General features: G+C 36.3%; 2 protein-coding genes across 3 annotated transcripts; one reads left to right on the top strand and one right to left on the bottom strand.

The window, feature by feature from the left end:
• Positions 1-421: 421 nt before the first annotated feature.
• LOC105321805 (uncharacterized) lies at positions 422-6,159 on the bottom strand. 2 transcript variants are annotated; one of them, XR_010711769.1, is made up of 7 exons: positions 5,911-6,159; positions 4,560-5,830; positions 3,850-4,395; positions 2,540-2,698; positions 1,447-1,602; positions 1,328-1,351; positions 422-625 (listed from the first exon to the last, which is right to left on the bottom strand). XR_010711769.1 is itself a non-coding variant. In XM_011420254.4 (5 exons), the coding sequence occupies exons 1-5, from the start codon at positions 3,974-3,976 to the stop codon at positions 489-491; spliced, it is 603 nt and encodes a 200-aa protein (XP_011418556.3). In that variant the 5' UTR covers positions 3,977-4,198; the 3' UTR covers positions 422-488. The 2 variants fall into 2 exon arrangements, 1 of the variants encoding a protein (XP_011418556.3); XM_011420254.4 differs by lacking the exons at positions 4,560-5,830; positions 5,911-6,159 and having other exon boundaries at positions 3,850-4,198.
• Positions 6,160-10,918: 4,759 nt separating this feature from the next.
• Positions 10,919-15,868, top strand: LOC136273598 (integrase/recombinase xerD homolog). The gene is made up of 2 exons (XM_066078383.1): positions 10,919-13,803; positions 14,221-15,868. The coding sequence occupies exon 2, from the start codon at positions 14,290-14,292 to the stop codon at positions 15,214-15,216; it is 927 nt and encodes a 308-aa protein (XP_065934455.1). The 5' UTR covers positions 10,919-13,803; positions 14,221-14,289; the 3' UTR covers positions 15,217-15,868.
• Positions 15,869-17,335: the final 1,467 nt, after the last annotated feature.

Below are 17,335 nucleotides of genomic sequence, written 5' to 3'. Positions count from 1 at the left end.
TTTTGATGACGTTCCATTCATTAGATTCCTCGCAAAACTCTGGACTGCTCCACCTGCACGCCTCTTTAGAGCAAACCTGTAAACTCTTTCTGTGTTTCGGTACCAAGTGTGTATTTTTGGATACATTCTATTTTATTTTAGTAATAGGGATAGAACCAATAAAAAATATTAGAGGATCGCGACTAGAACGAATTTATTTGTCTTCTTGCAGTACTACAGATTGTTCAAACAGAAATGGGATTCAAAATATTTAGGTTTTTAATAAAATCTATGTTTAACTACTGTACTTTTTGTACTTACTAACAATGCACACATTGTTCTTCATTCTAACATTTGCGATGAATTTTGTTTTATGACCACAGTATGATTTTTATTATGTGTATTAACATTAAATTAAATCAAGAGGGAAATAAAGATTGAATTAACAAACATTTTTTAATGTTAATCATTGTGATACATGTGTCTTTTCCGAACTCCCTGTGATGGCATCAGATTAAGGGACTGAAATAGCGGAAGTTGTGATGCCCCTTGTCGTCTATCGTCACGTTACATGACTGTAGAGTTCCCTCCCCTGGCACTGTCCAGATTTCACCCGGAGATCGACAGTCAAGCGGTCTGACACAGCCTAGATCAATTTTTTAAAAATCAGGAATTGTTCATGTTTATGATTTTTCTGTACTTGATTTGTAAAATTATCGAATAAAAAACTCTTTTAGACCTTCATTAATAATTATAATGATTTTCGGCTAACAAGTTAAATATAATTATATAGAATAAAAATTATACATTCCTCCCCCCCCCCCCCCCCATTGTGGTCTCACCATACCCCAGGGACCATGATTTAAGCAAAATTAAATCTACACTACCTGAGGATGCTTCCACACGATTTGATTTTCTGGCCTAATACAATGTAGTTTTTGAGAAGGAAATATGTAATTACCTTCATTCCCCATTGTGGCCCTACCCTACCTAAATGCTTCCACACAAAGAGCTTTTCTGGTCAAATTGTTTTTAAGAAAAAAGATTTTTGAAAAATACCCCCCCCCCCAAAAAAAAATCAATAATTCTAAATTATCTCCCCTTTACAGAGAGGGTGACCCTTCATTTGGACAAACTTGAATTGTCTTCATCCAGTGATACTTTGTGTCAAGTAAAGTTAAAATCGGCCCAGTGGTTTTGGAGAAGATGATGAAAATGTGACGAGTTTATAACGACAACGACAGACAAGGGACATATCTTGATCAGATCAGAAAAGCTCACTTGAAACTTACGCTTAGGTGAGCTAATAAAAGGATAAGTAACATTCATTACTTGTAAAAAGAATCACCTTTCGAATCTTTAACACAGCATTCTGTCAAAAAAAAATAATGATTATATCAACAATAAGTTTTACATTTTTTTTCAAAATCATCAAATCTTCCTGTGCGCCAATATGATCTATCTTACTTGCATTGATGATTTCCACTCTGTTATTTTGACAAGAAACTTTATAGCATTTATATCTCCATCGACTGCCATGTGATCTACAGTTTCCTTTCTGGTCCCGACACAGCTGATTTTCCGAGTCCATTAAAACACATTTTCCGTCACTATTCACACAATCTGTAACAAAAGACCAATCAGATTTATATTAAAAAAGTAATCTTCATCAATTAAGATTTTCCGACCTTCAGCCTAAAAGTAATTTTTTACATCATAACAAGAGGCCCATGGGCCTTTTAGGCGCCACCTGATTAACTGCAGTGTGGCTTTTGCCCCATAAAATCATGTTCATTATAATTAGAGGGTTGATGAAATTATTTTAATAGTCCGATATTGTTAATTCAACTTAACTGGACAAATCTAAAGTACAAAAAAAAATCGGTTCAAACATCAATGTTTACCGTAGTTAATCATTAGAGCCCTGCCCTAACACAAGAAATCCTGACCTTGGGTCCATGAAATTAATAATTTTGGAAGAGACACTTTTTCTTATCATAGCTATGTACTTAATTCATGGGCTAAATACCCAGGAGAAGAGAAGATGTTCAAAGAATTAATGCATTTATATTATATTCAGGGACAAAGGAGAAGATTTTCAAAGAATTACCGGTAATGCATTTTCACTTCTACACAATCACCAGACTCCTGCCTTAACACAAGAACCCTTTGTGACCTTGAACTAAGTTACCATGAAATAGGTTCTTTTCACAAGACCGGTACTTGTTGTAAATGGGTCTGCAGAAACCATCAATCGAGCTATTGATCAAATGTCAAGGTCATAGCATACATTTTTGTTCGTATTGGTTTTATTTGCCTTTACATTTATAGCATGCCCATACAGTGCTGTTTGAATTAAGGATGTACAATATGATCTTGAACTTTATTTCCAAGCCAGAAAGAGGGTCAAGAAAAGATCCCTTTATCGATTTTCATCCTAACATCATTTATCAAAGCAGGTTACAATCTCAAAGATGTCTAGTTTACATTTGGTTCTGGTATATGCAAATATTAATAATGTCCACTACTTTCTTTGTATTAGTACATATTCTTCACTTACTGTCGCTGACGACAGAGATCCGCGGACCACGACATTCCACCATGAAGCAGGTCGTGTGATTCCAGCGCTGCCCCGCCTCCCGACACGCCCCTCCCACATCTCGACACACCTGATTAGTTTGATTGACGGTCAAACACTGCCCACTTGTAGACATACACTCTAAAAGAATACTTAAGCATTTTAATGTCTTAAAGCATTAAATTAATTCAGTCATGCCAATTAAGATAGCGCTTCTTCGTCTCAGGTTTATCCAGATCAAAAGGTCATAGTTATTAGAAATTTTTATAACTATTGTAAAATCCATTAATATATACTTTAGAATTATAGAATTAAATAGTCTGTGAATCTTAGGAATACCACTTATGTAGGATCTTCTCTTATACGTTGTTTATTAACACTCAACGCCACTCTGTGATTTGGATTACATGTTTTATCTTTTATCATCTATTGCAGTTATAGGTCATTGGTTATTTACCAAGTCTAAACTAAAGTAATGAAAAAATTCAAGAATGGTAGAGTGGCATTGATTTCTAACAAAATTCGAAAGTTTGGCCGACAGACATTGAGCAAGATACAGCAATACGTGTGAGCGGCGCAAACTAGAAGCATAACCTACCGTTAACCTGGGACTCCTTTTACAGGCCAGTGATGGTTAACGACGCAACGAATATTAATAACGCTTCATCCGAGATTAATAAAGAGTGCAGAAAAAGGTACAATATTAAAATGAACATATTTATACTGTTCAACCTTTTTTCGCCCTTTGTTTTTGCACAGTCATACATTTTGAAATTTTCTAAGCTTTGCCATATATGGATTTCATTGCCAAATCATTAATCTCAAATAAGACTCTTGCAATTAATATGATTTGTTTCGTGCACTCGGTCCCTCTTGCAAAAAGGCTCAGACCATCGGAATATTTTTACTGTTACATTGTAGATAACCACGTTAAAACCAGCTGTTTTCTTGATTTTGACGCAAAATTCTTTTGGTATATGATAAACCTTAAAATGTCTCATACTGAGTTGTGATTACCTATATATAAAGCATTTTACTTGCATCATTTATATTATTGGATAGGGCAATTAGAGTTTGCAAATAAATGTTTATTCACCAAAATGCCTTCTGTAAACGAGACAGACATCTGTGTAATTTTTATGTTTATAAGTATATAAAGCTGAGTCCGCTGAATTTACAGGGTGTCAATTTCGTCAAGTCGGTCTTTGGTGCTTAAACTTCTATTTAAAACGAAACACAGACCATTAAGCCATTGTCACTGGTGAGAAATATTTAAGGTTGAGTGATCTTACCATTCCTTGCACAGAGTGGTCCGCCCTGGCTGACGGGAGCTGCAAAGAATCCTAAAAATAAAATCAGTATAAGCCCCATTCCAGATCCCGGAGCTAAGATTCCGCAGTGTGCCGGACAAATGCACATGAATCTTTTGTCTAGACAAAGGCACTAGAATTACATATGACGTCATCTCACTATTATTCTCTATGACAACAAAAAAGGCAATGAAGCCGCGCTGTGTCCAAACATAAAGCACGTGACATCTGGACAACGAAAAACAATGGTCCGGAAATAGGAGATTCCTCCCCGTGTAAGCCACATCTATCTGGACTGATGACAAAGCCTATAACATTCACAATAAATCAAACGTTATTCCATTCTGATAAAGGAAATGTATCGAAAAAACCGACTCATTTTTCCTTGTTAATATACAAACCTACAAATGCCAAATTTTACTTTAGATTTTGACCGACAATTCATGAATAATTGAAGCATAATTTACGCTACCACCCATCCGACGGATTTTTCAAAGTTAAATCAATTTATGTACAGTAACCATATACCTACGGAAGTCTGTTGGTGCCACGTAGGAAAAATATTTTATCTGGCGGCCGCCAGATATTATTTGGCGGCCGCCAGATAATTTTCTGGCGGCCGCCACATAATTATCTGGCGGCCGCCAGATAAAATATTTTCCTACGTGGCACCAACGGGCTTCCGTATATACCTAAATTTGTGTAATAAACATATCAAATACATGTATATTTATTTGGCATAGTATCTCAACCATCTGTAAAGCCAAAACCTAAAAATATTTTTTAACACTATCACATATTTAAAATCCATTAGAAACTCTATGAATTTACTTATGATTTAAATACTAAAAATATTTAAAGGGTCACTTAAAAATTACAAGATCAATACATGGTAAAGAAAATAAATTGTTTAATGGGAGATATAGTTACAGAGAGCGGTACAGAGCATACATTCTATCAAATATACAAAACAATTAATAATAATCAACAAAGAAAATCCCAGCACCTTAAACAGAGAACAGTCAATGAACAACTTTAATTTTTTGCTTTTACACCAAGACTGGACTGCCAAAGAGCATAGTGTGTACAACTTTACAAAATACCAGGAACGCTTTGAAGATGAACTTCCATGGAAACCGGTCTGAAGAATACCCAGGCGATTCGCGCGATGACTAAAGTAACTACAGCAAAAGCTACAGTGTGACAGAATCCGTACATCAGAAAACACAATATCTCAACCAACGACAGGGGTTTCTCCGACTGTCTTGTGTGTTGTTTTGTCTGCACGTGCGGTGAGTCAGCTGTCCGTGTAAGATCCACCATTTCTGCTCTGTCATTCGTCGGTTTGTTCTTTGAGCGGAGGTGATGCAATCTTAATCCGTCAAAAATCCACATCGTGATGAACGGTATGAAATAAAGGAAGCAGATGACAATGACAAAAGCGAGGATATTGTTCACGTACAACACACACAGAACCACAAATGTTACCAGGGTGAATGCGGCAACCACCACCATGATGATCAGCCACTGTAGTCTGGAAAAAGTTTGTTTGTTGGTGAACCGCAAAAATCCTGTGAAGGACTTTATCAGACCTAAATTCACTGAACAAAGGGAGAAAAACCAAAAGGCAACAAAACCTGGAATGGCTTCCTGTGCTTCGGTGGTGTTGTACATATTTTTAGTAGCTTGAACTGCTATTGATACAAGCATTAAACTCTCGGCCAGTCCTCTTGCCACTTCCAGAAAACTGTGAAATTTCTTGATGTTTCCAGTAAGGACAATGGCAAGCAGCAAAGATACGTTGACTAAAATCGTCAGGCAGACGATAGCTAAGGGCACTTCCGGTCTGACTCTTTTCGAGAGTTGGAAATAATTCATTATCTCGTCTGCGATGTAATTTGTTCTAGACTCTGCGTCCATCTCATCAAACGTTTTGGGTGCATACTCCAAATACATTCTGAATCTACAAAAAGAAAATAATAAATTATATTTCTTGTAAACCCAACACGCAGTATCTGACGATATCATTACATTCACCTTTACCTTATATGTGCTATCCGCGTTTAAAAAATCCAACTGCGTTCTTTCTATTGTCAATGTCGAAAATTCAGGATTTTAATACGGGAAGCTTTACATTCAATAAATACTGCAACCCCCTTGAATAACTCGCTTTGCTCCGAGTGAATTACTAAACTGTCGACCCCAGTTCATGTTAATATTTATACCATTTATGCTACTTACAACAAATGCAATCTATGAAAACAGGTTGACATTTTATCAAACTACAGACTACTTTAGCAATCTACATATAACTATTACAAATTGAGATGATTACCTCAAAGTTACAAAAAATTTCCCTATGCATTAACACTAGACCTTAACTATACCTTCAGGATTGCAATAACTGAATATTTCCTCATATGAAATACTAGTACCAGTAAAGATATGTTTTTTTTATGTACATGTGTATTTAAAGATATAGTTGTTTATTCAGAAAGTACAACAAGTTACCTAGAGTAGCAGTTATTACATGAAAGTTTATATAGAAGTAGGGGCATATATGTTAATAAAGGTCCCACTCTGCAGGTGTCATATAGTGCATCAGTTTGTCCGTCCGTCTGTTTGTCCTTCCATCTGTACGTTCATTTGTTCGGGCATATTTCCCTCTTAGCCCAATCTGGCTTATACATCACCCACAGTGTCTTTGGGTTAAGGTGTGTAGTGACCTTGAACCAACTATCTTGGTCGAAGTTTAATTCATAAAAGACTTATGTGTAAAAATATTTGGCCTTTTGGCTCAATCCATTTCATACTTCACCCTCAGAGAGCCTTTGAATAAAAAAATGTGCTTTGACCGTGAACTGTGTTCAAGGTCACAAAGATCAAGGTTATGACGAACTCTTTCTAAAATCCTTGTCCAGGACATATACTACCCTTGATCCTACTGGTATCTTGGTCATGTTACACATGAATATCGGTAGTAATGTATGAAAAGCCCCTTTCACAATTGGCGCACGAGCACTTTACAACACTTTGCGATCGGGATTTTTTGGCTTCACACGAGCTATCGCATACGTTGCACGAGCTCTCGTATTCGTTGCATGCGTTTTTGTGGTCGAATCAAGTCTCCTCAAAATAGTGGACATGCACACTATTCAGACGCGACCGAATGCGATCTAAATTATTGCAAAACAACGTATGAACATTAGTACGAACGTTTTACAACGTTTAGTGTGCTCGTAAGAGCGATGCACGATTTTTAAAGATCGTAAGATATATCGCAGCTGTTTGTGTGCATGTTGTGTGACCATGAGATTATTGTTCAACGTGTCTCATGTAATCTTGCAACGTTTTACTATCATTGCAATTTTTATTGGTTTCAGTTTCCATGCTTTGCCACTAGTATATACATGTACTGGATACAGGGTTATTTTCTCCCCGTGATATTTTCGTCCCAACAATTTTGTGGTAAAAGAGAGATAACTGGAATTCGCCAAGTCTTAACCCGCTAACTGACAAAAATAGCTAAATGAACGAAAATAAAACGTGGGCAAATAGTTCCCTTATACGGTATACAGTATAGGCATGTATGTTTCAGGCCACAATTTGCCTGGTTTTTGGCTGTTGCTTTTGTCATCTTTTTGGGCGGTATCTTATCTTGCATTCAACTATTTCTACTGAACAGCGTCGGAAACGGGCGGTGTATGTATCCCTCTGACTTGTACGAGCACTCGTACGATGAAACGTATGATCGGACGAGCACCGCTCATGCTATCGCATTGGCGCGCTTTCAGTTGTTCGATCATCTGGTCTTTCGTGCGATCCTATCGCATTGCCGTACAAGTCAGAGGGATACATACACCGCCCGTTTCCGACGCTGTTCAGTAGAAATAGTTGAATGCTTTCATTGCACAACAGTCGCATATACATATAGACACAAAATATATCGCAAGATTCAATGCGTATACATCGTGCAACGGTCGCTCTGAATCGTGCGAGTTTCGTACTTTTTCATATGCGAATATTTTGGCAACAGTTAACGAACCATATCTAATTTTTTCAGTCGCACGAATATCTAGTCGCTTTTGCTCGTGTGCCAGTTGTGAAAGGGGCTTTCAGAGTGTGAAGTCAACAAAATGTTTAGGTCGATGGCTGTCAATTAAACCTTTTAATTTCTCTCCTGTTGTACCAACTTTAATCTTACTCCGACTTTGCAATAAGCCTGTCTGTGTTAAATCGGTTTACACTGGCCTCCAACAATGAAAAAGTCATTGTCATAGCTGATATCTGTGTAAAATACTTATCTATACTCTGTCCCGAGTTTTTGCTTCCACCACTTTTTGCTTGATATTTCAATAATAGTAAATACCTTTGTGCTCAAACTAAGTTCATCCACTAATATAAAAGATTTCCAGATTATCTGTTTTGAAACGCCCCCTCTACCACTTCAGGTTTCAATACACATCCCGAAATTGAAAGTCTACGGAGATTTTGCATTGCAACAGCCATTAATAAGCCCGGATGATAACGTTAAAAAATTACGCGATGTATTCCGAGTGTATTCCGAATGGAGAAAAGATGTAAACATTCCCCATTATAAATCTCCGTAAGGAATCTGTTTTCGTTCCTGTGAATTGGTCTGAGTGGAAAGGGATGATTGTTCAATGAAGATATCTTGGATATATTCTCTTTCATCGATTTCAACTGTATTTCTTTCACAGGTATGTGTAGTTTTATTAAAAATCACCAAAAAGCGATGGAAGCAATAACTTGGGACAGACTATAAAACCTTTGGGATTCTTCTCCTGGTCCTGTATGTCTTATACTATATCCATATTATATCATGTATGCAAGATACTGGATATATTAAGAACAGTTAGACCTATGGTACTGTATATTTCTAAGTAGAGCTCGAGGTTACTAGTATAAGGTCATGCAAAGTCCTCCAAATTCTTTTCATCTTTATGACCTATATTAAACGAGGCCTTTGAAATGGTATTTACCATTAGTTATCATACTTATTCGATGGATATTGTTCTTCCTAACTATGTTAAGCGCTGTTGGAGGTAAGCTAAAAAATTCGCATATTTCCCATTAATTAACGATAATTTTAATGGAATAATTGCATCTAACAATTAATTTTATGTATCAAAACTTACAGATTTGTTATGTATCAATCAATCATCAATCATACTTTATTTCCTCTGATATGACAACATACAACTAGCATATGATTATATACAATTTATATATGCACACACCCACCCACACACACACACACACACACACACACACACACACACATTACATGTACACATACATGAAAATGAAAACAAGAGAAAAAGTTATTTACAGTGTCCCATAGGGGTAATAGCCTTGAAGTGGATCAGGTAGTAGCGGAAGTGGCAACTGTTATGGATCGGAAGTATGCTGCCGCTGTCGCCCGAACAAGATTGAAGTTCAGAATGTGGAATGATTTATTGTCCGATTCATGATTTGTACGACGCCCGAGAAGTACATGAAATAGGTCGTTTTCAGAAAGACCACATAATTCCGCGCATAATTCTATGTTAAAACAGTTTGTTATTATGTTCCACCAATTTTCACGTATTACCACAGTAGCTGGGCAGACACAAGAAGAATGTTGAAACACGTCGACAAAGGATTTACCGCACATAATACATGAATAGGGATTTCCATTGAAACTTACACTTGTGCAGAGTTTACAGATGAACTTGCAGAGTTTGATTTCCGAATAGTTTTCAGGTATATTCCAAATCGAGGAGGGTTTTGACTCTCTGAAAATTTCTGTGAAAACTAGGAAGTCAGGGTCATGAGACATCCGCGCTTTTCGTTGAGAAAGGTGTGAATTAGTAATATTGTTGCGAACAATTTTCTTCCAGCAAGGTTTCTCGGGAAAGGTTCCGTCTTTTAGAAAATCCCACAAGTAAACTGTAAGGTTGTAAGATTGGAGAACCTTTATAATATCAGGAATAAAGCCAAACTGATTTACGGAAAGATCGTGTAAGTAAGAAAATAATCTCGTTAGAAATATCCTTTTTGTTAACGTTTTTGGGTCTAAACGACAAAGTCTCCCAAAGAATAAAAGCTTCCGAACGTCAATCTCTGCGTTGATAGGTAAGACATCAAAAAAGGATTCGCACATGTCTGATCTGCACAGTTTTGGTAAATCCAGCGAGTTCTTACAGACAAAGTGTTGAAATGCGTTTAGTTTGTTTTTGTCTGTTAGAGACAAGTTGCACCAAAGTTCGCATCCATAAAGCACTGATGGGAGTACAATTTTTTTGTATAGATGGGATAACGTATTAGGGTTAAGAAATGGTGTGCCAAGATCGGATAATGCAAAGTAGGATTTTCGTCCTTTGTTGCATGCTTCGTTTATTCTATCCGAAAGTTTACACTTGTGGTTGATTACGATTCCTAGATGGTTGTAAGATTGTTCACAATACACTTTTGCAGGACCTAGATGCCAGTTTGTGTTATCTAGACATGAATATTTTCAAGATAATCTCTCTCTCTCTCTCTCTCTCTCTCTCTCTCTCTCTCTCTCTCTCTCTCAAATACTCTTTAATTGGCCTTCCAAGCCTCCGTAGTTGCAGGGACTGAGTTACCTATTTATAAATCAAATCAGCTGTCTGGGGGTCCGATTGTCCATAATTGCTGACATTTATGTGTATTTGTAAATACATGTTCTAGTAACTATACTCGGTTGGAACAGGAACATAAATATATGCTATAAACTAATATATATAGTTCCTGGTTGGTAACAGCGTGCACTATTTCCATAAAAAATGCAATTACAATCTTATTAACATAAGACTTGTAATGTTGTTCACCTTACAACGTTGTCGCAATCGAAGGCATTTGTTATGTTGGTGCTATTATCAAAGGTAGCGCAATAATAATGTATACATGTGTATTATGCACATGTTTTAATGATCAATATCAGCTTAAACCAACCTTTCGTTCTGCTCCAGCTATGTGGTAGATCTCCTTTTTATGGGCTCCCCTTAACTATGGAGCGCCAATATGATTTCTTTCGTTTGAGGGACGAATTAGACAGAAATCAATTTCTACTTGGTATAATAATGAATTAATTATCCGGATATATAAGGTTTTCATTCGAATACCTGTTTGTGTCACCTGGTTCTTAAGAACCGGTTTATTAGCAAGGCTATATAAAGAATTACTCAGGTGTTAAATACCAGTTTAGGACGACACGTACAGCGGAAAGTTTAAATTCGGCATGCAGAACGAGGAGATGTCGGGCGGGGCTCAGGCAGACATGCTACAAGCCATTCTCAACAAAATGAATGAACAGAAAATGGACATGGAGAATACTATGGCAATGCAACTTGATAATTTTAAAAGAGAATTACAGGGGGCAACTTCCTCCGTATCGTCTGAAGTGAAGAAGTTAAAGTCAGAACAAGCGATAGTCTGGAAACATCCAGGTAACAAAGATCAATTTGAACATAACGAGAAGATTATTGATAAGTTGACGCAGGCTTCATGGGCCTTGAATAACAATAAATATGATTATTGCAAGGAACTTATTCATGAATCAGTTGAACTTTGTAATAAACGTAACAAACTTATCAAAATGGCTGATGCATCACCTTGTGGGTGGAGTACAGTGAAAAATTATGTAACCAATCCATTGGCTGATGATTCGGATGACGAAAAACGAATGTTTAAAGCGGAAAATAAAGCCATGAAAGAAAAGAAAGAAAAGGAGAAGCAAAAAGAAAAACTGAAATCTAAGAGTAGCTATTCTAATGTTAGGAGCAGTGCTCCTTATTTTCCTTTTCCAGCTAGACAGCCTTTTCGTGGCCCAACGCCCTTTGGCTTCCCCATCATGCCAGCTGCATCCAGATTTCCCATTGGCTGTTTCCACTGCGGAAAACCCAATCACCAAAGAAAAGAATGCCCGGAGCTTAAGTCCGCTAAATAGAGAGGCTAAACAGTCTAAAGAATCATCTTTGATAAAAGATAAGTATTATGATGGAAAAAGTTGTGTTGATGAGTTTAACGAATGCTATGAGTATAAAGAAGGTGGCAAAGTCTCTGTTAGAGGGCGATTAAAATCAAATATTGAATTTTGGAAATGCATTGATGCTTGTCATTATATCATAGATACTATTCAGGATGGTTATAAAATACCTTTTTATTCTTTACCACAGCAGAGCTTTTCGCATAATAATAAATCTGCTTTACAGGAAGATGTTTTCGTACAGGGAGCAATAATGGAGCTATTAGAAAACGGTTTGATATCCGAACAAAATACAGAGTTTTTGGTTACTAATCCTCTTTCTGTTTCAGTGAACTCCAGTGGGAAAAGAAGGCTTATATTAGATTTAAGGGAAGTTAATAAGCATGTATGGAAACAGTCTGTGAAATATGACGATATAAGAACCGCTCTTATGTATACAAATAAAAATAGTTGGTGTTTTAAATTTGACATCACAAGTGCATATCACCATGTAGATATTTTTCCTGACCATAGAAAATATTTAGGATTTTCATGGAAATTTGGTGTTCAAGATCGATATTTCTGTTTTAATGTTTTGCCATTTGGTCTCACATCTGCGCCATATATTTTTACTAAACTCACACGATCCTTAGTTAAGAAATGGCGTAGAGAAGGTAAAACTGTACTTATGTATTTAGATGATGGGTTTGGCTGCCATAGTAAGTATGACGAAGCATGCAAAATATCCAAAGAGGTACAGTATGATTTAGTTTGTTCAGGTTTTGTGCCTAAAGTGGAAAAGTCCATGTGGATCCCTTGTCAAGTTATCGAGTATCTTGGTGTTGTTTTGGATTGTAATATGGGGAAAATTTACATTCCTGAAAAGCGTGTATTTAAGATTCAAAAAACAATTTTCAAAATTGAGCATTTTATGAACCAGAATTGCAGAATAAAGGTAAGACGACTAGCAAGTTTAGTTGGACAAATCATATCTATGTCTGTTGTTATCGGAAGTGTAGCCCAGTTAATGACCAAATGTCTTAGTATTGACATTGTGTCTGCTCCAACATGGAATAGCATGATTTTAATTTCTGAGGAAAGTAAAAAACAGATAAGTTTCTGGAAATCGTCTTTAGATATGTTGAATAGAAGGGATATGAAAGTTAAACCAAGTTCTAATCTGGTAGTGTACACAGATGCAAGTGATACTGGTTATGGCGGTTATTGCGTACGGACAGGTAAAAATGTTTCTCATGGTTTATGGGAAGAATCTGAGAGAATTATGAGTTCCACATGGAGAGAATTGGCCGCGGTGGATAGAGTTCTTCGGTCATTTGTACAATTTCTCAAAGGTGAGAATATAAAATGGTTTACAGACAACGCAAATGTTGTTTCCATTGTTCAAAAAGGGAGTATGAAAAATAACTTACAAGATCTTGCAATGAACATTTTTCAAATTTGTTTAGAATATAAGATTGGTATTGAAATTGAATGGATACCAAGAGAACTCAATGAGCAAGCAGATTATTTGAGCAGAATTGTCGACTTTGATGATTGGGGTATCGTGAAAACTGTTTTTGATGACCTATCACGGGAATGGGGTCCGTATGATATTGATTTATTTGCTTGTGATTACAATGCAAAGGTAGATAAATTTTGTTCCAGGTATTGGAATCCTTTTACGTATGCAGTTGATGCATTTACTATTAATTGGACAGGTTTGAATGCATGGATCGTACCGCCATTTTATCTTATTCCAAGAGTTTTGGAGAATTTGAACGAATGCAAAGGATATGGAACATTAGTAGTTCCGCTATGGGAATCATCAGCCTTTTGGCCAATTTTAATTTCTGAAGTTTACAGGTCACATATTGTAGATTGGAAGGATCTTCCAGTAGCAAAGGAGTTTTACACACGTGGTAAACTCGGATCTGGTATTTTTGGTAAAGAAGATTTAAAGTTTAGAATGCTTGCATTTGTTTTTGATTTCAGAGTTTGATTTCAAAATTGTTTTTTGGCAGTTTTAAATTCTTCAAAATAAACAAATTTATTGATTAATTGGGAATTATTTCCCATAAACTTGTATGAGAAATATCAGGCAATTTGCGCTATGTTGTAATAGAGATAAATATTTTATCACTATGGATTTACTGAAGTTTCTTTCACCACATTTGTGGTTTGCCATTTGGCAAGTTTGGTTTTTTATCAAACTGATATCTTCATTTCTGAAGAAAATGTGCTGAATATCTTAATTAAGCTGATATGTAGATATAAGTATATGTATTTTTATACATATCCGGTAGATAATTTCAAAGCGAAAAAATATTTATTGGTGTTCCTTTACAAATTTATTTTTTCAGGTATTTGAAAGAGATTTGATTCAGTTGCCTTCAAAGTTGCGTGAAAAGGTGTATGCACTTCCTGGGATTATGCAAGCGTCACGAGCGGATTCAACTATAAACAAATATTGTAACAGTTTCCTGAGATTTAAGAAGTGGGCAAAAGAACAAGGAATCGAGGAAAGTGAATTATTTCCTTCAAAACCTTTACATGTATCTATTTATTTAGCATGCTTGGTTCAACGGGCAAACTCTCCATCCCCTATTGTTGACGCATTCTATGGAATCAAATGGGCTCATGATCTTGTGGGATTCAATTCTCCGACTGACAATCAGTTTGTTAAAAACATTATGGAAGGTGGGAAACGTATAGTGGCAAAACCTGTTCAAAAGAAAGAACCAATAACTGTTGAAAATTTACGTTGTATGTATTTGAAACTGTTTGAATGTAATAATCTTTATAATCAAAGAATCATTTGTATGGTCTTGTTGGCATTCGCTGGATTTTTACGTAGCAGCGAACTCATAAATATCAAGAGATCTGATATTCAATTTTTACCTGATCATATTGAAATATTCATCGAGTCTAGTAAGACTGATATCTACAGAGACGGTACAAGAGTTGTTATAGCAAGAACATTTTCATATATGTGTCCTGTTTCTAATTTTGAATTGTATCTTCGTTTAGCTGGGATTCAAGACGATTCAGAGGAATATGTATTTTGTGCTATTTCGAAATCGGGAAGTGGTTACCGGTTGCGTAATCGTGAAAAGCCTCTGTCTTACACCAGGGTTCGTGAATTATTCATCGAAGCATTTACGGGAATTGTAGATAACATCAAAGTTTATGGACTTCACAGTTTGCGGTCAGGTGGAGCGACTGCGTCGGCAGTGAGGGGAATTCCGGACAGGATATTCAAGAGACATGGACGTTGGCGTTCGGAATCTGCTAAGGATGGATATGTCCAGGATCCGCTTAGTGAACGTTTAAGTGTTTCCAAAGAACTTGGTTTATAATAGTTGTAATCATGTTGTTTATTGATTATATTGTATTTTTTTTTGTATTGATTTTTCTGAATATATATGAAGTTGGATTACGTTATTATATCCTATATTAATAGTAGCATTAGTTCCCCGTTCTTTATATTTACATAGCTGCAGCGTGTCGTTGCTAATTCCACACAATGTGTTGTTATTTACTAGTATCATAGTATTCAGCTTTCATTTGGAAGGTAATGAATGGATTTAAAGGAGAAATATGATTTCTTTCGTTTGAGGGACGAATTAGACAGAAATCAATTTCTACTTGGTATAATAATGAATTAATTATCCGGATATATAAGGTTTTCATTCGAATACCTGTTTGTGTCACCTGGTTCTTAAGAACCGGTTTATTAGCAAGGCTATATAAAGAATTACTCAGGTGTTAAATACCAGTTTAGGACGACACGTACAGCGGAAAGTTTAAATTTTCAGAATTGTTTTATTAAAATCAATAAATCATGTGATCCAACTTTATGCCATAATTATGTGTGTGTACATTTAATATGCCAAATATTAAATAGCTGCAGCGTGTCGTTGCTAATTCCACACAATGTGTTGTTATTTACTAGTATCATAGTATTCAGCTTTCATTTGGAAGGTAATGAATGGATTTAAAGGAGAAAATCATTATGTTCTGGTTTATAAGGTTTTGACTAGGTGGCAACAATGTACAGGTAAGGGCGGGGGGAAAATTAAAAGAATTCATTACACGTGACCTATAGTCTGTTTTACATTGACTACAGGTAAAGTAATGTTAATGAGTTTATGCATTTCAAACCGCGGAGAATATTTTGTTTCAGGGGTGTGTTGTTCATTTCACTAAAAATCGTATAATACACATTACATCTCGAACAGCCCCCGTGTATTGGCCGTGATTAGCAATGGCGAGTTTTGCATCCTCCTTGGACCCAATAATTGGATAGATGATCAAGGTTTGAAAAAAGTAAAATCTATACTTTATTAGGATTCTTTTAACATACATGTGTATCATTAATTGAAGCGCTGCACCGGATTTGTCAAGATTGTTCTTATGTGCAGTATACCCAAGAAGGCCTCGATCTGCACCGTTTCTTGGGGCCCTGTTCTTGGTCAGTGTATCAAAGACTGAACTATCTTTAGAATATACACAATGAATCGGGATGCTTTCATGATATATAAGTTGTGGCATTTTAGTTTTTGAAAAATATATCTCAAGCCCCCCCCCCCCCCCCCCCCGCCCAATGCTTTATTGGAAATATTCGTATTTAAGGATCCTTTGAGCTCGAATATTTTGAGGTGATCAAATACAGCCGAGGTGATCAATTCCAATATAACCACTTCATGACAGATTTGATCATGCCCGATCGAATTTGATCACCTCATTATACCTCCTTTACGGAAAGAGCGTGGCCGATGGAATCAAAATAAAGTTGACAGACGGACGGACAGAGGCTGGACAAAAGGTGGTCAGAAAAGCTCACTTGAAATAACAGCCAAAACCATTCGAATTTAATATGCTTTCTTCTCATATGGTAGGACAATACTTCTCAACCTCTCCTAGAAAATCCTTTCTACTATAACATACGTGAAAACACTGTGAAACCAGGCACGTAGCATCGGGAGGGGGCAGGAGTTGACCCCCCCCCCCCACACTTTTTGGGGGAGGACATAAGAAATGGAAGGAAGTGCAAATAAGAAATTCACGAGTGTGATTGAAGATAAAGGAATACTACTCGCCTCCTTGTAAAATAAAATATTCCCTCCCCATTCCCTCGCCGTTTAGGATTTTAAGGACTCAGTGCTTACATACCGATACAAATGAAATATGTCTTGATACGTGGAGAAATTAAACTGGGAATGTTTGTTAGACTGCATGTTTCAACCAACGAGAAAAAAAATAATTGAAAAATATGACTTAACTCATATAAGAACTCAAAATAATCGAAGTTCTCGTTGTGGTTAAAGCTTACTGCTGTTGTAGTTAAAATAAAAATCTCCCTTTAATTAATTAATTTAACATTTCTGTAACACAAAAGAAATGATTCCGTTTTGCTGAAAATTAAATTAGAAGTTTTGACTTTCAATGTTTCCCTTTCCGACGAACTCGGCATTT

This window comes from Magallana gigas, chromosome 3 (genome assembly GCF_963853765.1).
Source record: "Magallana gigas chromosome 3, xbMagGiga1.1, whole genome shotgun sequence".
In the NCBI taxonomy this organism is placed as follows: domain Eukaryota; kingdom Metazoa; phylum Mollusca; class Bivalvia; order Ostreida; family Ostreidae; genus Magallana; species Magallana gigas.
The sequence above is the reverse complement of the archived record's forward strand: the minus strand, read 5'-3'. Positions and strand labels throughout refer to the sequence as shown.